The sequence below is a fragment of the Mauremys reevesii genome, linkage group 8 (genome assembly GCF_016161935.1).
Source record: "Mauremys reevesii isolate NIE-2019 linkage group 8, ASM1616193v1, whole genome shotgun sequence".
Classification (NCBI taxonomy): Eukaryota; Metazoa; Chordata; order Testudines; family Geoemydidae; genus Mauremys; species Mauremys reevesii.
In genome coordinates, this window is record NC_052630.1 from 104,545,916 (window position 1) to 104,570,132 (window position 24,217).

At 41.0% G+C, this 24,217-nt stretch overlaps 1 protein-coding gene across 6 annotated transcripts in view; it reads left to right on the top strand.

Annotated features, from left to right (window-relative positions):
- The window catches only part of LOC120370714 (phosphatidylinositol 3-kinase regulatory subunit gamma), a 393,090-nt gene extending 369,710 nt beyond the window's left edge, over positions 1–23,380 (top strand). For 5 of the 6 annotated variants that reach the window (XM_039485801.1, XM_039485803.1, XM_039485804.1 and 2 more), the window contains 9 exons: positions 925–1,036; positions 3,216–3,314; positions 4,758–4,938; positions 5,919–6,044; positions 7,017–7,159; positions 10,621–10,797; positions 11,755–11,829; positions 12,216–12,386; positions 14,041–23,380. In XM_039485801.1, the coding sequence (XP_039341735.1) occupies positions 925–1,036; positions 3,216–3,314; positions 4,758–4,938; positions 5,919–6,044; positions 7,017–7,159; positions 10,621–10,797; positions 11,755–11,829; positions 12,216–12,386; positions 14,041–14,242 (1,286 nt within the window). In that variant the 3' untranslated portion in view covers positions 14,243–23,380. Of the gene's footprint in view, positions 1–924; positions 1,037–3,215; positions 3,315–4,757; positions 4,939–5,918; positions 6,045–7,016; positions 7,160–10,340; positions 10,356–10,502; positions 10,518–10,620; positions 10,798–11,754; positions 11,830–12,215; positions 12,387–14,040 lie in introns of those variants that run through there. The other variant, XM_039485802.1, reaches the window with a different exon arrangement.
- Positions 23,381–24,217: the final 837 nt, after the last annotated feature.

Here is a 24,217-nt window from a genome sequence, read left to right on the forward strand (position 1 = left end):
ACTCATACAACCCCCCCCAGCTCCTTGTCCCCTGACCACCCCTTCCAGAGACCCCCCCCCTAAATGCCCCCAGGACCCTCCTTGCTCCCGGTCCCCTGACTGCCCTGACCCCTATCCACCCCCTGCCCCCTCACAAACCCCAGGACTCCCATGCCCCATCCAACCCCCCCTGCTCCCTGACAGCCCCCTCTAGAGACCTCCGCCCCTAACCCCTGGGACCCCACCTCCCCATCCAACCCACCCTGCTCCCTGTCCCCTGACTGCCCCCACCCCTTATCCAACACCCCCAGCCCTGGGCCCTTTACCTTGAGGCTCCAGGCAGAGCCAGACACGCCTCCCCACGGGAGAGCACAGCCCCGGCCCTCAGAGCGCTGCGTGCGGCGGCAGCATAGCTCCAGTTGAACAGGGAGCATGTCTGCCTCCCCGCAGAGCCAAACGCTGCCCCGCGGGAGCGCACAGCCCCAACCCCCAGAGTGCTGCACGCGGCGGCAGGGCTCCAGAGGAGGGCCGGCAGCTTGCTGTGTTTGGCCGGCACTCCGGCCCCGGAGCGCAGACCCTGTGGCTTGCCGTGCTGGGAGAGTGGGGCCATTTGCCCACTCCGTGCGCACGGCTATGCTTCTGCTCCCTGCTCCCGTAGGGGGAGCAGAGGGCAGAGGAGAGCGGGCGAGGCTGGGCAGGATTTTTAATGGCATGCTGGAGTCCGGACAGGCTCCAGCGTGCCATTAAAAATTGGCTCGCGTGCCGTCTTTGGCACGTGTGCCATAGGTTGCCGACCCCTGCTATAACATTTCCTTTGCCTTGCCTTATGTATGTTTCACTTCTGGCTTTTGTTAACTAAAATACCTTGACTGTTAACTTCTTGAATGTTTAGTGATATAAGCCAGAAAGTTAAATGGAAAAAAAATCTGTTTTTTTGTTTTTCAGCTCTTCCTCCAAAGCCCCCAAAACCGATGACTCCGGGCAACACAAATGGAATAAAGGACAATTCCAGTTTCTCCTTGCAGGATGCAGAGTGGTACTGGGGGGATATTTCAAGGTAAACTGCTGGACTAGAATGAGCCTGTTTAAGCTGTGCTCCCTTTGAGTCTGTATATGCTCAGACAACATTTCACTTCAGGAACTGCATTCAGGCCCAGATTTTGCAGAGCACTTTTAGTGTGTGTTTAAGTATTATGCTGAATTGGGAACTGAGTGTGTTTAATGTGTTCTGCTATGGTTATTGTTCTACAACAGTAGTTCACAATCTTGTGGCCACAATTGTTTTCTTGTATTAATCATTCTTTCTACAAAATCTTAAGATTTAAAAAAAAGCCTTTCTAGCCTTTCTGGTTGTGAAACCAAGCTGTTCTGAATGTATTGGCTTCAGTCATTAGATGTATTAAACATAGCATTTGGGAATGAGCAATTCATGAAACTTTCACTAAATGTGAGTCTTTTATGTAAAGAATAAAACGAATAAATTAAATATGCTAGAGCTGAGAATAAAACAAGAATGTGATGCAGTTTTGGATTGCTGCTTGCTTTATGGCTGAGATGTCTAGCAAAAGAGTCCATTAGCCCCACTCGCTTCTTAGAGCTTTAACAGAAGAAAAAAGATCCATTTAGTAACCCCATTTAGATCATTGTGAGGGGATAGCACAATTCAGGCCCTTAATGAACAATGGCAAAACTTGATCACAAACCGCAGTGGGCTTGATTCTGTTATCTTAAATCACTTTTACAGTAGTATTATTACAGTGACCTAATGGCATTGCTCCTGATTTACCAGAGTAAATGATCTCAGGATGAGACCCAGTCTATACAGTTTTGCAGTAATAGCTTTATATGTACTTTATCAGTTCATTTCATTTTCTTGTACAAAATACAACCCACAAATATATTGTCAATCCAGCCACCTTGGGCAACAGATGGGCTTTTCATTGCGCCCTAAAAGCCACCAGACATTTACTCTATTGGACTGAAGACTGGAAAATAAGTTAGGGATCTTCCACAGTAAACTCCATCTCCAACCCCCTGGGCATTACTAGAGAATGAAAGCTCAAGCATCCTAGCCATTCTCAACTGTTGGAGACATGGAGAGGCCATCTCTGAGATGTGTAAGGCCCAAGCCATAAAGGGCTCTGTGGCAACAATTTCCCTTTTTCTCAGATACCATTCATATCTGTAGTGGAAATTGTTCTTTTGCAAGAGATTCTCCATCCAGGATAGTTACATGCCAACTAAGAACACTTATAAGGAATGAAAATAAGATCTTACAGCAATATCTGAATTAAAACATCCATTATGATTCCTTTTAAAATGCAGATATATTGCCTGCATCTCATGGGTGGTGGTGAGGGTACAGGAGAGAGGTGCTCTCAGTCAAATAGATAAAGTGTATGTTTGTAACTTGCCTCTGAGATCCTTGTGTGAAAAGTGCTATAAAGGACAAGGTATTAGTTTTGTAAGTAAAGTGTGGTTTGTCATTTGGGTGGAATGAGTTTCCTGAAGGTTTAACTAACACTCTTAGCTCAAACATTTCCTTTGAAATGCTTATGGGTCCTACCCATTCCATAAAAGCCTCTTCCATTTAATTAAAAGAATAAACCCTAAATTTCTTCTTTCACAACAGTTGAAAATTAGGAGTAATTCCACTGGAATTAATGGCATTACAGTAGTTATAAAATTGCTGTAAAAGAAATATCAGAATCAAACAACTAATTGACCTTGAGTCTAGAACTGTGCTATAGTGTGGATACTTTTCTGACACAGCTTCTGTGAATGACCATATTAGTGCCAGTTTCTTAAAGGGCCAGAAGTGCCTTCACAAAAATCAGCTGTTTCCAGTTTGGATTTAAATGTGAGCAGACCTCGGTGAAAGATTTTGAACGTGGTGATTTCTCTGAGACACAGCTGCTACTGTTGTTATACATAACCTTCTTCCTAAACAGCAGTTAAGTGCAGCTGCTGGTTTTTGCTAAAAGTAAACAAGTTCAAACCTTAAAGGCCGAACAGAAATCTTATCCCTATGCATATCCTAAATCTGAAATAAGAGAATTTGAAAAGCAAACATTCAATCCTCAGATTGCAGTTAATTTTGAAGGGAAAACACAAAGGAAACCTAATTCCTTACGCACCCTGACACTGATGGCCTCTCTTTGAATGTGTCTATTTTAAAGCAAATCGACTACCTAACACTTCTCGTTTATCCTTCTTCCAATCTTTCATTCCTCCAGGGAGGAGGTAAATGACAAATTACGAGACATGCCAGATGGAACATTTCTGGTGCGCGATGCATCAACCAAGATGCAGGGAGACTACACTCTGACATTGCGGTAAGTGTTGGGTATTTTCACTCTCTTGTCTCACCTTGCTTTTAGTAGTCTCACCAATGTCAGTAGATACTACATTAGTATTTACATGAAATGCCCTCAGTTGTAGTCTTCATTGTCTTGGGAACATTTCTCCAGAGATTGCTGATGAAGAGTTTGGAATAAGGAAACAAATGACCAGCTCCTAGAAATTCCATCCCACTTCTTGTGCTGAGCCCGGTGCATACTGGGACAGTACTATTTGGATATCTCTGTGATGCAGACATAATCAGTAAAGGTCCTAGTTCTGTATCTCTCTGTGTCTCAGTACTTTGATTTAAGGAGGGATACTGCATTTAATGACATTGATTCTGATTGCACAGCAGAGTGTAACTCAGTACAGAATCTGCTCCGGTATGTTCACAAAATAGTAGGATCAGCTTTCTTCTGAATTGCCATGTGATAGATGGTTATGTTGTCTTGGAGTTCAAAATCTGCTTCCTTTTGTGAGTTTAAAAATGTACTCTTGTGGCCAAATTCTGCTCTGACTTGCACATTGCACAACCACACTGAAGTTACTGAGGATAATTTTTCTATCCAGTCAGAATTTACCCTTAAAGTCTAATTAATGGTGGTCTGAATATTTAACCATATAGACATGTATCTGCAGGAGCCATAAATTAAGAAAGCAGATAAAAGACAGAGCACTGTTTAAATGTTTTGGTAGTAGGGGGGGAAATAAGCAAGCACTTATATAAATTGCCAGCAAACACAAACCTGGATAATGAAAAGTCCTGGATTAATTACTCTGTTTATAAATCCTTCCAAGGATTTATTTAAGTTTGGGTATCCAGTGTTAGCATCCAACACTTGAGATTGTTTGTTTGATAATCGGTTTGCAAGTACATTTTCATTTGTATAATACTTTGATCTTTCCTGTCTGTATGTCCCTCATTATTCCCTCTTTCTCTAAGAGAGGATCTAGGCATCTCCTTACCTTATGTGTTCTTTGGGTTTTTTTATTATTATAATTTTTTTGGTTTAGTACTGAGTTTCATATGCCTACTTGCTCTTGGGTTTTTTTGCGTGGCTCTCTTAAAGAAACCTGAGCATTCCCTTGGAGAATTTCTGGTTAAACTAGGTCTTAAATACAATAAACTAGTACCAGAGTGAACACAGGAAGAGATTTACTTTGGGCTTTTCTGCTGCTCAAATAAAACTTGAGGAGACCTTTTCTATTTATTTACTTTGTATCCTTTTACATATTAATAAATATTAGGTAATTTAGTTACAAAGGTACATATTAGATTGTCTGTCTGACTAGCTACACTGATTCTTGTGTGTTGCCTTTATGAAAAACTTAGCATGGCTACTCATACCGTACATGTGGCGGCTTGTGTGTGTGTCTGCGCACGCGCGCTACCCATGCACACAACAAAACCTCTAAGCTAGTGTATTGCCTTACAGGAAGGGTGGCAACAACAAACTGATAAAGATTTATCATCGGGATGGAAAATATGGTTTTTCTGATCCATTGACATTTAACTCTGTTGTGGAGCTGATTAACCACTATCGCCATGAGTCTCTTGCCCAGTACAATCCTAAGCTTGACGTGAAGCTGATGTATCCAGTATCCAGGTATCAACAGGTGAGGTTTCCAGAGAGCCCAGTAACTGTTAGCAGATGTGTTTTGTAGTTTTTCCTTGTCCTAAAGCTCAGGCTTTTCTATCTAGAGCCTGGATTTTTCACATGAATCATGTGAAAACTCAAAGCTCTTTTATGCTTGAAAATTCAACTTCACATTTTCTAAGGACGAAGTAGTGGTTCCAAGAGTTCATGTGGTCTAAAACAATAACCACAAAGTTGGGAGAAGGAGGTCCTAACCTCTACTTGGAGTACTCGCACTGGCAGTCTTCATAATTCTCCAGCTACGTAAACATTAAATTCTGCTTCACTGCATCCTTATGATGTAGGTAATTGTCATCTCCTGTATTTTACAAGTGGAGAAGCTGAGGCTGAGAGATTTAGTGGATTATATGCAGGGCTCTGTGGTCTAGGATGCAAAGCAACTGTTTATGTACAAAATATGTTAAAATCAGTCACTGGTAGAAGTGAGAGTGGCACCTGGCTCTTTGCCCTGGGCTTAATTTTCTAGGTCCTGGGGTTTTAGGCTGATACCTACTCCTTCTCCTCCATGCTATGCAACAGTCTTTAACGCTGAGCAAAATGTCTCTCAAAGTTGCTGCAGTTTTTCACAAGTTCTGTGAACTCTTGTTTTTAAAACAAACAAACAAAAAAATTGATCTTTCCTGCCTGCATTATTCCCCCTTTCTCTAAGGGGGGGATCTAGGCATCTCCTGACCTTATGTTGCCTTTGTTGGGTTTTTTTATTATAATTTTTGGTTTAGTTCTGAGTTCCATATTCCTAGTTGCTCACTTTATAGACTGTGAAACTTATTTTTTGCTTTGTCAGACTAGATCTCTCTTCTGTACTTCTAGAAGCCTGATGTAAAAATTGCTGCATAATTGATCGCAGAAATATGCACATTTACTAGGTTGACAAGGAACAGTGCTTGGAGAAACTACTTTGCCTAAAGAATTACCTTCTTTCTTTCCTGATATACACAGGATCAGTTGGTGAAAGAAGATAACATAGATGCAGTAGGTAAAAAGCTTCAGGAATACCACTCTCAGTATCAGGACAAGAGTAAAGAGTATGACAGACTATATGAAGAATACACCAGAACATCACAGGTCAGTTTCGAAATAACCTTTTGTTGATCATTACAGCAGCTGTCTGAAAAGCTGAACTTCTATCCCTAGTAAGACAGTGAAACAAATACTTAAAAAAAAATGTAACACAAGGAAAACAAAACGTAAGCAATAGGTAGCGTATTTGTCTTTTCCTTGATTTCAGTTTGGGGCTTTTTTTGTTGTGGGGATGACAATTACAAAGTTAATAAATAAAGGAAATGTGATTGAATGTAGTTTTTTCTGTATGAGATACAGCACTGCACTCCTGGAGGAACGGCACAGCCCAGATGAGGGTTTTAAGCTGTCACAGAGACCATAGCAGCTCCCAGCATAAAGCAGAGCAGTCAGAACTGATGCTTTTCTATGCAGTGCCTGCACCAGGGATCTCTTCGCTCAGCTGGTTAAGAGAGATTTCCAGGAACTGCATGCCACTGTGTCATCATACAGGGGCCATAAAGTAGGATAGAATCCTAGAAGAAGAGGTATCTGGAAGGGCACCATCCTGGTTCTGTGATGTTACATGTTATATAATATCTTGATCAAAATTAGATCTTGTGCTTTACAGTATTTATACTGCATTGTTTGGGCTGGTTGCTGTAAAATAAAAGGTCTCATCATAACTTTAATATTAGTGCTTCTGGCAACAAACCACAAACAGCTAGAACCAAAATTTTTAATTTAAAGATCTGTGATGGGATTCTCTTTCAAAAAAGCCTAATTACAAGTACTTTTTAACTTGGTAAACCTTGTGGAGAAAGAAATGGTCTGCTCTCTATGAGACTTTGACTAAAATGGGTTGGTTTTTTTCCTCTTCAGTAAAAATCAGACTTTGCAACAATTTAAAAAAAAAAAAAAGGTTGAAGGTTTCTTTCTGACAATCAATTTAGGAAGCATAACCGAGTCTTGCGCTTGTATCTTATTTCAGGATGCAAATGACTAAGGATGCTTTTTGGTTTTGGTTTCTTTGTATAGGAAATTCAGATGAAGAGAACTGCAATTGAAGCATTTAATGAAACCATTAAAATATTTGAGGAACAGTGCCACACGCAAGAGCGATACAGCAAAGAATACATTGAACGATTCCGCAGAGAGGGGAATGAGAAGGAAATCGAACGGTAGTATTTCAAACCATACTTGTGTGTGAGCTCCTTACATAGACACACTAGTAAAGCTAACAGAAAATTCTGTTAAGCCTTCTTTTATACGATTAAAGAAGTTCAGTATGTTTACTAAAGATTCATACAGGAACTCCTCACTTAACATTGTAGTTATGTTCCTGAAAAATGCAACTTTAAGTGAAACGATGTTAAGCGAATCTGATTTCCCCATAAGAATTAATGTAAATAGGGGGGTTAGGTTCCAGAGAAATTTTTTTTTTATTTTATTTTTTGCCAGACGAAAGGCATTATATACATTTTAAACAATTTTAAACAAGCAACTTAATACTACGCTGGGGAGGGAATAGTGTGCACCTGCTGTGTGTTTACAGACATACTGTACGTACAGTACTAGAGTTGGGAGGTGCCCCGCCTTACCTTACACAGGCACAGCCCACTGGCACTGGAGATGAGGCAGGCAAGGAGGCTGAAGGTGCTGTAGGCTAGGAGAAGCATATTGCGCAGCGGTAGCTTCCCCTACTCTGCAAGCACCAGGGGTGTGGGGGTTGGCTCAACCCTCAGCTCGCCCATTCTCCTCCTTCTCCCAAGCCCCTATCCTTGACCTGCCTCTTCTCCCCCCCCATCTCCTCCCCCTTTACTTCCCACACTGTGTCCTCGCTTCTCCCCCCTCCCTCCCCTCCCTTCTAAACGCCGCAAGCCAGCTGATTGCCATGGGCAGGAGGCGGGGGGAGGAGGGGGAAGGCGCTGATCTGTGGGGTCTGCCAGTGGGTGGGAGGCACTGTGGGGAGGAGGGGGCGTAGGGAGGCTGCCAGCTCTGGAGATAGCAGGCAGCCAAACAATGTACGAGTGGAGCATCGCACAACTTTAAGTGAGTATGTTCCCTAATTGATCAGCAACGTAACAATGTTAACCGGGATGACTTAAAGTGAGGAGTTACTGTATTCCTTTGTTCAAATATCCCAAACAGTGGTGCACTGTAGAGGACAATCCTGCATTTGTTGGGTGGCGGACTGGATGATCTCTGGTCTCTAACATCTATGAATCTAGATTTTATAGTGAAGAGCTCTCGTCAGGAAAATGTGAGGTTTAGATGTGTATATACTTATTGCTCAAGCAATACTGTCTGGAGAGGGGGAGAAATTAATTTACAGCTAAAACGTGAGCTAAAGAAAAGTTAGCTGATTTCTAACACTCACATGTAGAGTGAATCTCAGAAATGACTAGCTTGAAAGCACTTGTCACATAATGTGCTCTTGGATGCCCATTTAGAAACTCCCATTGACATTGCTAAGAGTTGCATGTGCATCGGAGATCAGGATTTGGCCCCAATCCAGTGCCTACAAAGGTTTTTTAAATATTTTGAAATTAAGAACAAACTAATATTTGTAAAGCTGAAAAATTCCATAATTTTTTACTACCTCTTTGTTAGACAACAATAGTAATCAAAGTCAAGGGTTTTTTTTTTTGAGTAGCGGAGACCTGTAGGGAAGTTAGTAGGCACTTTCCAGAGAGTGATTTCTGCCCTGAAAAATGGCCACTTCTGACTCAGCAGACCTTTTCCTTGTATGTTTTCATAGTCTTATCTACTGAATCCGACAAAAGCAAATGTTTTGTTTTAAATCATAGTAATGTGCAAGAGAGCTGAATTCTGTTCCTCCACAAGCATTAACAAAATTATTTAAAGTTTCAATACATGGATAAATCAGTTTTCATTAGAACGTGTCACATAGGGCTTAATTGGGTTGCACAAATGAGGGCATGATTTGTGCTGCAGAATCTCTAACACTGATGTGTGAGAAGGAAATAACCTAGCTTGACTGTCAGATCCCCATCTGAATTTGCATGGGATGCAGTTGAGAGAGAGAGAGAGAACATCTCTTCACTTGTAAACTGAGCATATTTGAAATGGAGACTTGGTAAATCTGGAACCCCACCATCCCAGTATTAGTGTCACTTTTCAGTGAAAGACCACACTGATTCCCCCCATCTGTCAGTGGCTATTAGTCTCCTAATGCAGTTTGAATGAGGAGCTGGATATGATCATAATGTAAGTCAATGTGAACTGCATCAAAATTCTCTTCTGTTAGAATCTGATCTTAATGTATGTTAAACCCCACTGTTAGCCATATTTTTTGTAATGTAGATTGAATTTCTATCTGGCCAAAGTCCACACAAAAGTTAATGGTTGAGGCTCAAACCTTTATTGCCTGCTAATAGCAAGGTGCAGTTCTTATTGTCAAGCTTTGCCAATACCTAAGCACAACAAAGTAATGTGATCCTTTCTTCCAACTCTTGATACTTATATCAGTTCTTACATAAAAAACGATCATAGTTTAATTGCCTAAAGTTACTGTGATTTGAGCAACTATAAACCAAAAACTCCCCTATTCTGCGTTAAGAATGTTTATAGTGTGCTATAAATGTATGCTGTGCTTAACAAATCACAAAGTAAGATGCTATCCCTTTACTAAATAGTCCAGATCTAGGAAGCTTAACAGCAGAGCAGCTTTGCCTATTTTATAGCGTTACACAGTAATAAAATCTCTGCACAAATGTTTGGCGACTAGATATTAAACTCCCTCTTTTTCATATAAGCAGTTGCATTGATGTGCAAGGAATACAGTCTCATTCCAGTGTTCTAAATGTTCTTGTTAAGATTTTTGCAAATAAACACAGCTGTAGGTTGCCCTATTGTAAAAGGGCAAGTACAATGGCTAACCTGACCCTGACATGGCATCATCTGAATTGCAATAATATCCTTAGTGTGATTCTACTCTGAAAAGGGACTTCGTAAAAGTGATATTGTGGGACACGCATGCTTCACCGTGACACCAGAACAGTTGTGTCAATATGTTTATAAGTAAAGTAAATGAATGTGGGGGAGAAGGGGAGGTTGTTCTTAACTGCCAGGCCTGCAAACCAATTTGAGATCTGAAATTGAGTCAAGCGGGGTTCTTTCCAACTTGCTCATCATTGCCAGTAATAAGTGTCTGCTGCAGGCCAAATCCTGTTGACAGTGACACCTGTGCTAGGGTTGTATTGCAGGTTAGAACTTGAGTAAGTAAATCTGAGCATAGAGAAAGAATCAGATCTAGCTCACTCCCAGAGCTGTTAGCTTTGTCAAGAGTAAAAAAAAAATTGTCTTAAATTTTAAGATCTTTTTCTAAATGTATGACAGGAGCAGATCCAGGGAGTAAGTAGGAAGCATCCTTTTAGTCACTTTTCAGGGTAGAGCTGCACTCCAAACAAAATGAAAGCGCTTTACAATAGTAGCCACTACTGAACTGATGGTTACAGGAGAGGAATGTGATATAAAGAAATATGGCTCTTTGTCTTCCAGTACTGTGTATTAGAGGTAAGCCATTTAATAATAAAATTCTTAAGGCTAGAGCAGTCTGGACTGATTTTTTTTTTTTGTATATTTCTCTCCTGCTTAAACATTACAAATTTATTTACAGAATTATGATGAATTACGAGAAATTAAAATCACGCCTGGGAGAGATCCATGATAGTAAAATGCGTCTGGAGCAGGATTTGAAGAAACAAGCTCTGGACAATAGGGAAATTGACAAGAAAATGAATAGCATCAAACCCGATCTTATCCAGCTACGCAAGATCAGAGATCAGTATCTTGTGTAAGTAGGCAAGGCCTGTGCACCTCAAAACAGTATCTGTGATTAACTTGGTTAAAGACAGTTGCTATCATTCTGTATGTTCATTATACTAATGGGAGTCTGGTCTCCTCTTTATAATCACAGTTGTGTGTGCACTAACAGGAGACTAGACCCGTGGTATGAAATGATTGAGTAGCTAGTTAGCCTTTCACTGCTTCTGTAATAATAACTTCATGGCCTATTACTGTAATTGTCAGACTTCAAAGCATGTCTGTTACACCAGTACATCACCAGTACACATTCTACAATACAGGTAGCTTTCATGTGAATTAGAACATCATGGATGATACCCTCTGACTGACCAAGTGTCTTCCTCCACTAATGTTCGCAGAAGATGCAGAACTAGGGTGAAAAGAGCAGAGGGCAAAGTGGTGGCTCCTTAGAATGGCGTACTCCCTCTTACTGACCCAAATCCCTCAGAAGCCTTTACTACCCAAATCTATAGGATTGGAGCTTCACAGGTTGGGAGGGCCATAGCACTCCAAAGCACACTTCCCTCTGAGCCTTGCTGGTATCAGAGAGTTAACACCCCTTCAGAGAGAAGGTGAGAATGTTACATGGACAGAGGCACCAGTGACAATGCATGCTGTTCTGGGAGAGGGAGGCAGCCGCAGCCATCATCAGAAGACCCAGCATAGCCTGCAATAGTACATTCCTTTCCCCATTGACCTGCAGGGTCTAGAGGTCATGCCTCTTCTGCTCCCTCCCCAGTGAAGAGATCATTCTAAGGAGACTGTTTAAGGGTGTACTGTGTAATGTTGCCTGGGGTCTGTCTTTCACATGGGCTTTAGTGCACGGGGGTAAGCTCAGTCTCTAGATTCTCTCTTTATGGGATCTATGTCTAAGCTTCTCTTCTGTTTGGTCAGTAGCAAACAACTAGGGAACATATTAATGCTCTCTATTTTCTCATCCCGACAGATGGCTCAATCACAAAGGAGTGAGGCAGAAGCGAATAAACGACTGGCTGGGAATCAAAAATGAAAATATTGATGAGTAAGTGCCCTTGTACATTTAATCTCACTGATAAGTGGCAGAGCTCCGGTCTTCCCACTGAGGATCTCAATAATATGAAATGCCAGTTTCTGTGTAAAGGATTGGAGTTTTTTCCTAAGGGAAAGTTTTGTGTCCTGTGAGCCAGCATCTGTTTTCAGCTAATATGCATGTGGCTACCATTTTGAATACGGATTCTTGGTTGACATTAAGTGAATATTAGCAGGCCGGTCTTCAAGCTTGAACTGCCTCTTCCCAGATGTATTTTTTTTATTTTCATTTTATTTTCCTTTTAGAATGCTTTCTGCAGAATAAATCCTCCTCTTTATAACTGATGCCTTTTGCGACTGGGTTATTGAGCTAACGAGTTCCATCTCCTCTTTCTCTAGTACGTACTTTGTGAATGAAGAAGATGAAAACTTGCCACATTATGATGAGAAAACTTGGTTTGTTGGGGATCTCAACCGTATCCAAGCAGAAGATTTGCTCCGTGGGAAACCTGATGGAGCATTTTTAATTCGAGAGAGTAGCAAGAAAGGATGTTACGCTTGTTCTGTGGTGTAAGTCTGTTCTCTTTATGGTTTAACTTACTCAGAAACCTCTAGATTGTCAATCTCAAGTATCTTTGCCATTTGAATTATTTTAGAGAATTCAAGTCACCTTAATATTCACACATTCAAATGAGCACAATATGCAGCAGATGCATCTAGGTTACAATGGCACAACTTTGTTGCAGAAAGCTGTTGGTTTGGAGGTACAGGTCTTGTGGTCCTTATGATCTTCAGTCATGTAATCACTAGGCTATAGTTCTGCAGCATTCCAGTAAGAAACTCCATAATAATCTATGGCGAGATATTCACGTCACTCTCTGATGAGGAACATTAGCAAAGTTTGGATTCGGAAAAGTTCCACGTGACACATGTTGAGATTTGTTCTGATTTGCAGACATGCAACTCCAGATCCACATGGCTGTTCTGTTTAAGCTAATGATAGTACTTCAGAAAAGGAATATTCTTTCTGTTGATCAGTATTGTGCCACAAGATAGCACTGAAATGGCATAATGTAACCTGCTTTTACTTGTGATTTGGATTATGAAAGTTCCAGCATGGAGATTATCTAATATCTGATCTTTCTGGCAAATAGTTCCCAGGCTTGTGGAATAATTGTGGTGCTTCAGTAAATGCCAAGTTAGGAACTTGATTACTATAACTTCAGATAACGAACTGACTTGGGGGGAACCCATGCTGTGTTTGCCGACTACAAAAGTAGCCCAACATTCTGGGCTAGCTACAAGGTACTGGTGAAATGCCATTTTGAGAATCAGTCCGCTTATCTCTGCCAAAAATCTAAGTCTGGTCGATCCTTGGAATGAAAGTTTGAGAAGTAAGCAGTGGGGGTTGGAGTACTGAGATAAGAGCTTCCCCATGTGAAAGCCTCTTTTTTTATGTTTCAAAAGTAGCAGCCCTGGTAGTCTGTATCCGCAAAAAGAACAGGAATACTTGTGGCACCTTAGAGACTAACCAATTTATTTGAGCATAAGCTTTTGCGGGCTACAGCCCATTTGATCACAAAAAAACTTCAAAAACAGACTCCGAGAGACTGCTGAATTGGAATTAATTTGCAAAATGGATACCATTACATTAGGCTTGAATAAAGACTGGGAGTGGATGGGTCATTACACAAAGTAAAACTATTTCCCCATGTTTATTCTCTTCCCCCCCTCCCCCCACCGTTCCTCACACCACCTTGTCAACTGCTGCAAATGGACAATTTTGATTACCACTACAAAAAGAGTTTTTTTTCCTCTCCTGCTGGTAATAGCTGACCTTAACTGATCACTCTCGTTAGAGTGTGTATGGTAACACACATTGGGGGGGGCTGTATGTATGTATGTATGTATCTCCCTACTGTATTTTCCACTGCATGCATCCGATGAAGTGGGCAGTAGCCCACAAAAGCTTATGCTCAAATAAATTTGTTAGTCTATAAGGTGCCACAAGTCCTCCTCTTTGTTATGTAGATCACTTTGTAAGAATGTCTAACCATTCTTCCTAGATGCATATCTTCTGCCCAGAATCTCTATTATAACGTCCCCTTCATCTTCTCTCTAGAGTTTTGTCATTATTTTATTGATGCAAAATCAGCCTTGCTATAATAGTTGCCTGTTGACATTTAGACTGTCATGTTAAACTGTCCTGTTTCTTTCCTTGCAGAGCTGATGGCGAAGTTAAACACTGTGTGATCTACAGCACTCCAAGGGGTTATGGGTTTGCAGAACCATATAACCTGTACAGCACACTTAAGGAATTAGTCCTTCATTACCAGCAGACATCCCTCATTCAACACAATGATTCCCTAAATGTCAGGCTCGCCTATCCTGTCTACGCACAGATGCCCTCCTCCCTTTGCAGATAAATTCTGGGGAGGGGGAAAGTGTTGGCTATCTTGGATTCTTTTCTACAGTTTTTATTAGAACTCTGAGGGCATTTTTTCTCCTTAGACTGCTTGTTTTGCACAAGAAGTGATTCTGTGAATGTGAATCAAAGAGGCCTAGCAGCAACAAGACGACAACTTGGGTGTAGGTGTCCTGGTGCTACCTAAAGCTCAGCTATGCTTTTACACTGATACTTTTTTGTTTCCCTCCGGGGGGAATAAACTCAACATAAACACATCCAAAAAACTGGAAGCAAAACATTTTATGGAGATAATTTTTTGCCAGGCACCTTCAGCAGAACTTTTAATTGGGATTTTTTTTCTTGTTCTTGTGGAGACAATTTTGAAGCCTCTATTGAGGCATCAGTAATGTCTTTCAGTCTTAAACTCCAAGAAACTAGGGGGGGAACTCTACACAGCAATGCTCTCTATTAATTTTAGCAGCTTCACTGCAATTCAGCCGAACTTCCAAATGAGGGCTTATCTTGAGGAGGCGTGGAATTTGGTGAGAGAAGACCAAAGGAATTACGGGAAAGCTTCAGGTTGTTATTTAAAAGGAAAAAAAATCCTTATAAAGAAAAGTTGCTTTATTTTTTACCAACAGTAACAAAGTTTTTTGGTTTCAACGACACTACAGGTCTTCGCTTAAAGGAAATGTTTATAACCAAATTGAACCCACCAAAACTTTGTTCGTTGCTGGATTGAGCACTTATGGGGGAAGGTTGCATTAGCATCCACATATACTTTCTACACCAAAACTTGAAACAAATAAAAGGAAAAGCTAAAACTTCTTGTGTGGTTTTGAAAACTCTAATCTGTCTGATTTGATGTAATTGCTCCTCCTTCCTCTCCCCTCTTCTGTTTGGTTTTGCTTTTTGTTTGTTGTTATTTTGGGACACTTCTTTCCAAATCTTTTAGATACTATGCTTTGGAATGTAAACCAGAATGAAGCTGGCCACTCATGTTTTGTGAGTTTTGTTGCTGAATGATGAACTATTCTTTTGAAACCCTTGTAACTGTTTTGTAATGTAAGTATAAAGAAAAGGTGCAATGCAGTGCTTCTGGATGGCTTCTTATACCAAATAATTACATGAAGACCGGTCCTCAGATTTTTTCTATTATAAATAGTATGCTCAATCATACAAATGCCCTTTGACTTGTTCACCCATGGACCAGATTCTGATTTCTGTTACTTCACTGAAGTCAGGTACTCAAGATTTTATGCTAGCAGAATCTAGTTCTACTATGTATAGCCATGTTTAGTGTTGGGCAATAATAAAAAATTAACCTGCATTATTTGTAAACACAGCAGCCAGATAAGTAGTAGCCAAAGGAGGAAGTGGATCTTCTGCTATGAGACAGGCATAGACTATTCTAAAAACTACAGGTTCTCTTGTGCCATCTGCTGAAGCATCTGATACTGTCAGATGCTGGGTAGGCAGACCCTGGGTGTAACTTGGTGCAGCAATCCTGTGTTCCTAAAATGCTTAAGCCAAGGAATAATTGCACTTGAAGAGAGATGTAGGTTGTCCCCATTATATGCTTGACTCAGTATTTTGATTTGCTACTACTGAGTCTCTACAGTGGAAAACTAAATTAGGTAAGAGTAGCTTTGTTTGGCAACAAAGCACAAATGGCAAAGTAATTATTCCGTCTGTGGCCTTAGAATTAAATTTTTGCCATTTTTAGTGGTAGCATTTTGTTTCATACCCACTGTATGTTAATTGCACAGGCAAGGAAACAGTCTAGTGTTAAGACACAAGCCTGCATGTCAGGAGCCCTTGGGTCTGTTTCTGACCCTGCCACTGACTTCTTGTTTGAACTTGAACCATCTATAATCCCTGCGGAATGATGGCAAGGTTGTTGAGGCTTAATTAATGTTTGCACTGAGAAATCAAACACAGGCACTATAAAATACTGTTAAGCAGAGCATTATTTATTCATGAGTAGGGCTGTGACAGATCTTGAACACTGATAAATAGTAGTGGAAAGGGCAATTTAGATTGCTTGGCATGTCCAAGCAACACTTTATTTTGCACTAAATGTGCCGCTGGTTAAACCCAGCTGCTGGTTAACCGGCTAGAATGCGATCTTCAAATGAATAAGTGTCAAGGCTTGAAAAGCCCCCACAAACTGAAGCTGGTAGATGTCTCGTGTGAGAGGAGAATGAGACTAACACAAGGCCCCATGCCAAATGACCCAGTTTCCCCTGGTTGGCTACTACGTTGCTGGTAAAATGTCTGTCCTAGTCAGTAAAAATCTAGATTTGCTGCTCCAGCAGTAGGTCAGAAATGGACTTTTTTTTTTTTTTGGTAAAAGCAGCTTGCCACATCTCTTAAGTTACGGGTAATCCAGTGACGCCAAAGCATCATTCTCATGCTTTATCTCTTGCCCCTCCAGCATTCTCCCTGCCACTGGTTTCAATCTAGACTACACATAGACTGGGTGGATTTTTCAAAGGTACAGATAGCAGTTAACTACTCTCTGGTCCTTTGAAAATCTATTGCATTACATCATGAGTCTTCTCTTACTTCCACTGGAAACTCTAGTGGAGTCAATGGAGTTATTCCTCATTCTCTACTCACGCTGGTGAGAATCTGCAAACTGTGAAGTGTCTTGCAATCTGAACTGTGACAAAGGTTTTCATATTAACCAGCAACGGTCAATTATTAGACTAAATCCTGGCTCAGTTTCTCAGCACCACTGGCAGTGGTGCAGGAAGTAGAACTACTTCTGAAGGTTTCTTGTAGTTGAATATCACTGAGCTTGTGATGTGTTAAGCCAGATTCCACTTTTGGTTATGCCTGTATAAATTCAGAGTAATTCCATTGGCTTCTGTGAAGTGACTTTGGCTTTACAGTGGGGTGTGAATGAGCTCAGAATCTGCCTCCCCTTATTTCACATTTCTTCACCCTTCACAGGTGCTGCATTGTTATGAGCAATACATCCATCCAGAAAGCTAAAAGCCATCTAGAAGCATTTTAATTCTTTTTCCCCCTACATTTCAGATTAGGATTGTGTTCAAATTAAAACCTAAAAGTTCCTCACTTTCTCCATCCCGATCTCCCTGATGACTCCTGATTTGTCTATGTGCCTTTTTGCACTTGATTTAGGCACACGAGTTACAGCTTGCTAGTGTTTTACCTATTTTATGGTCACACAAGCCACTGCACACCTCCTTTTGCATCAGTTTTTGCACTCGTGGCAAGTGAAAAATGGGTATAAGACCAAGTGAAATACATAGCAGGTATAATCCACTAGGGGGCCTGCTCCTGCTCCCAGTCACTCCAGTTGGCCTCATCCTGCTCACTCACTGGTATAAAACCAGTGTAACCCTGTTACTCTGCACATGACTGAAAGAGAAATTGGAATTAGGCTCAATAGGTGCAGGATTGGGCCCTAGTATGAGCTGTTAACAAGCTTAAATGCATACGAGAGAACATAAGGGCAAAGAAAGGAAGTAAAATATAAAAATTAAAAAAAAAAACCCAGAAGACAATATGCTCGTGTGCGAATAGAGTGCAGAAAAGTTCTGGTTTCAAGGGTCAAAAGACGGGGAACTTATGCTCAGTGTATTGGAGCAGCCATTTCTTACCTGACTGCAGCTAGAGTAGTACTGATCTCACTGACCCATGTTGTATTAAGTATATATAGAGATTTAAATAAAACTTTTTTTTGCACAGTATTAAATGGGGGAAATGATATTGAGACCTTCTAATATGCACAGTTTCTTCTATCTGTTTGAAGTATATTTGCAGGGAACAGGGGTGATTCAGTATTTTGCTTTTTCACAAATGGGGAAACCAGTTCTATTTCCACAGTTGCCATTGTGCCCTTTGTACACAGCACAGCAGCCAAGAACATCATGTTGCTGAAGTTCCTAAACTTCCAACTCTCCTCCCATTCGTTCCTTTACCAGTCGCACGTCTTACTGCGAACAAGTGGGGAGTGGGGGTGTTGAGATGAGTTGGTAAGTTGCAGTTTGAGGCTGCTGCCAAGTTTTCCCAAAGAGCACAGGTGCAGTCGAAAAACAAGGGTGTCTCATTGAGTATTTGAACCAGCGTGTAATATATGAACATATATGGTGACACGTTTTCCAGTTAAAGGGGGAGAGAAGTTGTCTAAACTGTTTCTGGAAGTGATGGCGCAATGCCTGCCATGTACCACATGTCCCCTAGGTCTGTACTGGGTTCTGAGGCAGTACAACTCTTCTCTCTGCACCAGGATCAAACATGGTTTCTCCATGTGCATGCACACTTCCAAAGGTGACAGAGGTAGAAAAGAAATCCTCAATCAAATTAATGAGCCTATTCTTTTCTCACTTACACTTGAAGAAAAGCTGTGTATGTGAAAGGAGAATCGAGCCCATCTACTTTACGTGATACCCAAATTTCAGGCTGCACTCATGTCACAGAAGGACAGAAATCAGAACAAATCTTGGCCTCTTTAAAGCCAAGCAGCATAATGGAGACTGTGGAAATGAATGTTGACGCTTTCAGTGCAGTTGTAAGGGCTGGGGAAATCTTGGTTGCCCTAACATTGCTGTGTGTGCAACTTGGATGGCAACGTGTCCAGCAACTCAATACTATGGCTGTCTAAAACAGCAGAATTACTAAAGGTGTGTCACAGTTCTAAAGTTTGGAAAAGCCCCTTATATTTGGTACTTGAACATTCTCTTTTCTGTTGTTTGAATGTTTGTTTGTTTTTTCTTTACACTAACAATGAAAATCTGAACTGTTGGTGAGTCTTGTAAGTGTGCTGCATTTTGCAGACATAAAACAGGTACTTTTTTGTGGATGTGGGGAGGGTAAGAGACAGGTTCAAAATGCAGTTTTAACAGCACTATGGTGAAGTGGGTTTGTTTTTTTTTCAGCCATATTCTAGAATCCTACATTCTTTTGTTTTTCTTCCTACCTTAATGTCAGCTTTGTTTACAGCAGAGTCAAAATATATTCCTGAAAGAACAAAGACTCATGCCAATTTTTGCTTCGAATGGCAAATTTAAGTCAGATGCACAGAGGCTTTAGTAAGTGAGAGAATGGGTTGAAAATCCAGGCTCCACTTCTTGAAGAACTTCTGATTGTAGTTTGAGCAAGGAACAGACAATGCACTTGAACAGGACTCCTGTCTATTCACAAAAGATTAGACGCCAAAATGATTCTAGTCTCAACTTTTGCATAGAAAGCCTTGGAATAATTGGTTATACGTTTTTAAAAGTGTGTGTGTGTGTGTGTGTGTGTGTGTTAAAAAGCAGTTGGGATAGTGATGAAAGTCTTAAAGGACTTACTCAACTATTTTTACAAAGATCTCCTGTTTGTATTTGAAGGAACCTTGCATTGCTGTCCCACTAGTTTCCTTTTGGCACAATCTGTGCAGGCAAGAGGAGAGAACAAAGCCACACCCCTGCCCCAAATAATAGCAGGACATGTTGGTAAAGCAATACAGGTAATTATTCTGTATGGCAGGAGTATGTTTTGACAGTGCTATAGAAAAGTTTGTCCAAACTTTTGCAAAGCTTACATTCTGTGGCCAGAAATATTTTCTGCGGGAGGGGAGGAAAGAATTTTGAAAGCCCTTTAGAGGCCTTACCATTTGTTCCACAGGTCTGAGATTGAGGATTATCAGTGTGTTTTGTGAGCTGTTCTAGAAGATGATGGTGCTTTAAAACACTGCTCTTTGGGCCTGGTTCCACATGTTTAATGCAGCTCTCCTATTCTGCACTTTTGACAGTAGACCCACCCCCATTCTATGGCTAATGCAAACGTAGCATTGGTTTAGAATTTGACTTAAAATACTTGGCATGCAGGCTTCTGCAGCAAATGAAGTACAGGCGTCTGTTCTATTTGGTCAACAGAAATAACGGCTCTCTCTGATCAATCACTGAGACGATGTTTTCAATTAGGCTTTGATTTTAAATTTCCTCTGATTTTAACATTTGATGTTGCTTTTGGAATAGTGGCTTTAACAAGTGAGAGTGTATATTTTTTCTGTAAATTCACCACCACTCCATTAAATGTGCTTGCTGGGTGCTGTAGTGGTCACAGAATGGGCTTGACTTCATTTGGAAAAACAATTGTGTTTAAAAATGACATAGCAATGGCCAGGAACCAAATTAACCCCCTGGTATAAATCTCTTAACCTCGGTGGGGTTACCACCCCATTTATGCCAGCAGTGAAATTAGCCCTGAGGATCGTCATTGAAGTATAAAGTGTGTAGATTGTTTTGTAGAGTGGGTTTTTTTTGTTGTTTTTCGTTTTTGTGAGTGACTTATACATCGTATAAGAATACAGTTGACTAAACCTGTTAATTTTGTATGTTTGGCAGTTTACAGCACCATGGGATTGTAACAGTCTGCATCATATCTGTGTGTGTGTATATGTACTGTATGTATATAGCTCTATGTAAAATATATTCACATACACATTTATATGCATTAGCCATAAGTGGCACTGCCCCTTAAAACTAAAACAAAATTCACTATTTGCACGTTTTTACACACATTTAGACAAAGTTGGGTTTGTTTTCTTCAAATGAAAGGGGTTTATCAGGAACATCTTGACAATGTGCTTTTGAGAGTCTAGACTATGATTTTTTTTTTAATTGGATTGTTTAGTTTGTTTTTTTTAATTATTTACTCTGGGACAAGAGCATTAAAATATGTTCAAAGCAAAGGTTACTTAAAAAAAACAAAGTAATGTTTGCATGTTTTAAATCAATCTAACCAAACTCCTGTCTAGGACTAATGTGCAAAGGAGGGTAATCATATGTATCACTTTGTGAATGCACTGGTTAGATGAAGGCAAGTCTCCGTGTAAACCATGAGCGTATGTTTGGCTTTTATAGTCAGGACTGAAATGATAGCACACACTCCTTTGTAATAACCTTTGTGTTAATGTTGCATTTTTTTAATCTGATTTTTTTTTTCTTCTAAGAAATACTGCCTCTGTTTAGAACCTGCTTCTCATGAAGCTGTTGGAGGGTGGGGGGTTGTTTTGTTTTTATTTTTTCCTCCATATGAATTCCAGCATGTAACTTTTTGGTACTCTTGTTGTTATTTGTGTAAAACCTGTTCTGTCGTTTATGCTGTAGTTTAAAAAAAAAAAGGAATTTGTGTAGTTTAACTTTTAAAAAGAAACAAACTGCTTCATATGGAAACCAATTGTGTGTTCGTGTTTTTGGACAAGTCATACTGTAGTTTCTAGATCAGTAATGCAACATTGTACTTGTCACCAGATGTGTTACGATTTTGCTGTATTTTTTTTAATAGATGGCCGGGCTTTTAAATCCCAGACACTAAACATCCTGGGCCTACTTGCTCTAGATTAAAAAAAAAATGCAATAAAAAATTGCAATAAAGCACATTTACATGTAATGTTTTAGAAGGATGTACTGACAGCTGTTTCTAATAAATTCAGAAATGCAGCCTAGTTGGCCTGTTGTGGTGTTACCTGTGTTTGTTTCTCCTGGTTGAGGCAGTGAAAATGGGTTTTGTTTAAGGCTCCATTCAAGACTAGAGTTTGTTTATTGTGTTTTTGGTTGTTGCCAAAATAGTGCTAGGTCTCCAAAATCATGAGCAATTTAAACTCCAGTTAACAAATACACATGTCAGCACTGCTTCATTTGGGTGCCTGGAACAAAACCGCTGGCCTGACTTGGCCAGCAACAGGGCATTCACTGAAAACGGTGTAAAAGCAATTGTTCTAGCTAGGCGATACAATCCCACAATAATTCTACATTCCTTGATCAATTTCACATGGATCCTGAGACAATGGTACTGAGCAATTTGCTTGAATTTAAAATCTCTTCAGAGATAACTTAATTTAGATCAGAGATGACACACATCGCAATAGCACTAGTGTAAATGAAATCAGACTCACAGCATGTTTATTCTGTAATATTTCTTTTCTTCAGTTCCGTTATGGTTCCTTTCCATAGCTCATAGAGACATAAGACATGTTCATGGGTGCCTGATAATTTCTGAAACATATCAGTCTAGTGACTCAGCTCTATTGGGGCTCTAGAAATGGCAAGAGGCTTGAGCATCTTAAACCTGATACCCAAGCTGCCCACTGAAGAAGCAGTAGTTTGTGAGGGCCTTATTCTCCAATCACACCAATTCCATTCACTTTAATATATAGTGTAAGTGTTGAAATCATAATCGGGCTCTCTGGTTACTCAATAAGGACCAGATCCTGCTGCCACTGAGATCAATACAAGCAAAATTGGGTCTTTAAATTTATTACACCTATCACAGTCACTTTGCCTGCAAATGGCAAAGTGAAATCTCTGGGAGCTGGGCTTACATTCCATCGTGATTACATCCGAACCCATCACTGCCACTGCACAGGTGTGTACACTAATCATTACACAGTGAGCTTCAAGACAGACGCTCACGCTTTGCTGCGTGTGTTCACTTTTGGCGATCCTGCCATTCCACATCCACCTTGTGGTAAATGAGCCACAGCCTCACGCACATGGCTTTTAGAACTCCCATCTTTTAGTTAATGGAGGTTTTATTATAGATGAGGAAAATCACTGGCAAGTTGCTAATGGGGGAAGGGGGAATCTGAGTCTGCATCAAACACAGAGAGACAAGGCGGGTGAGGTAATATCTTTTATTGGACGAGCTAAGTGACAGAATTAAAATTACTGGGGAGGTGGGAAGAACTAACATTAGTGATTTTGGTTTGATTTGATTTTTCTCTCTCTCTCTCTCTCTAAATAGTATATAAGTGGGATTTACCAAAGCCGAGGGAAACATTATGCTGGATGCTACTGGCATAAATCTGGAGTGATTCCATTGATTTCAGTGGTATTACCCTTGTGTAACTGCAATCAGAATGGAGCCCTGTAGCACTGACAGGGAGAGAGTTTAAATCGAATACAGCTGTTGACAAGTATGCCTGGTATTTCTCTTCACAGTTCTCTCTCAATATCTGCTTTTGGCTTGTTGGTATCATGCTGCCGTATTGTTACAAGGTACAGTTGCATCCAGTCTTTCAATAGCTTGTATTGGCTGTGGTTGGCCTCCAGCCCGTGGAGGCAGATCCATGTACTACATTACCATGACTCCATAATACTTGTCTGTCTTGCAGAATTAAAAACAGATATTTTCTTGAGGCCATGCTGTGTGGTATTTTTTACTAAACACTGCCCCAAAACACTCCGTGCTTTTTCAAAAATAATGGTGGCTGGTAGGAGGTGGAGCTGCTGTTCACACTGTTCAAGTAGGGAGCAGTGCACGTAGCGTTGTGTGTGGTACAGGGGTGTGAAGTGAAGTCAGGACTCCATTGTACACACATGGCACAAGACAGTCCCTGCCCCCATCCACCTGGACAAAGACAGACCAAAGGGGCGAGAAAGGAAGTGCTGTGATCCCCATTTTATAGAGAGACCCGAGGCACTGAGAACCCAGGGCCCAGCTCTTTAAAGGTACTTAGATACCTACATAGGCCTTTAGGCACCACTGGCCATTTCAAAGCTGCTGTTCAGATGCCCCCGACCTGCACAGGAGCAGCTGGTCACCACTGGCAAAGGTGCCTAGAGCTACCGAGGGGCCTGGAGCCCTCACTCGAGCCAAAGCTGTGCAGGCCTTGAAAAGGGGATTCGTATACTAAGCAGGGGAAGGCCTGTCTCTTCAGTGGGCCCAATCCCTTAGGTTTGCTCAGAGCACATCTAATGCCCTGGGACCTGCCAGCCCCTACCTGGGGGGCTAGAGGGTGGTTACCAATAGGTGTAGGGGAAGGGGGGGCAATTGAATGCTAACACCAAAGACCGGTGGGGACACGGAAGCATAGTGTGTGTGTGAGGGATGGAGCGGGAACACGAGACAGGCCAAGCCCTAGCAGCTAACACCATCTAGCTAAGCCCAGGGCCGTTCCCAGCTGGGGAGCAGGAGCAGAGGCCCCTCGGACAGCTGCTGAGGCACCTAACCCCCTCTCTTCTCCCTACCATTT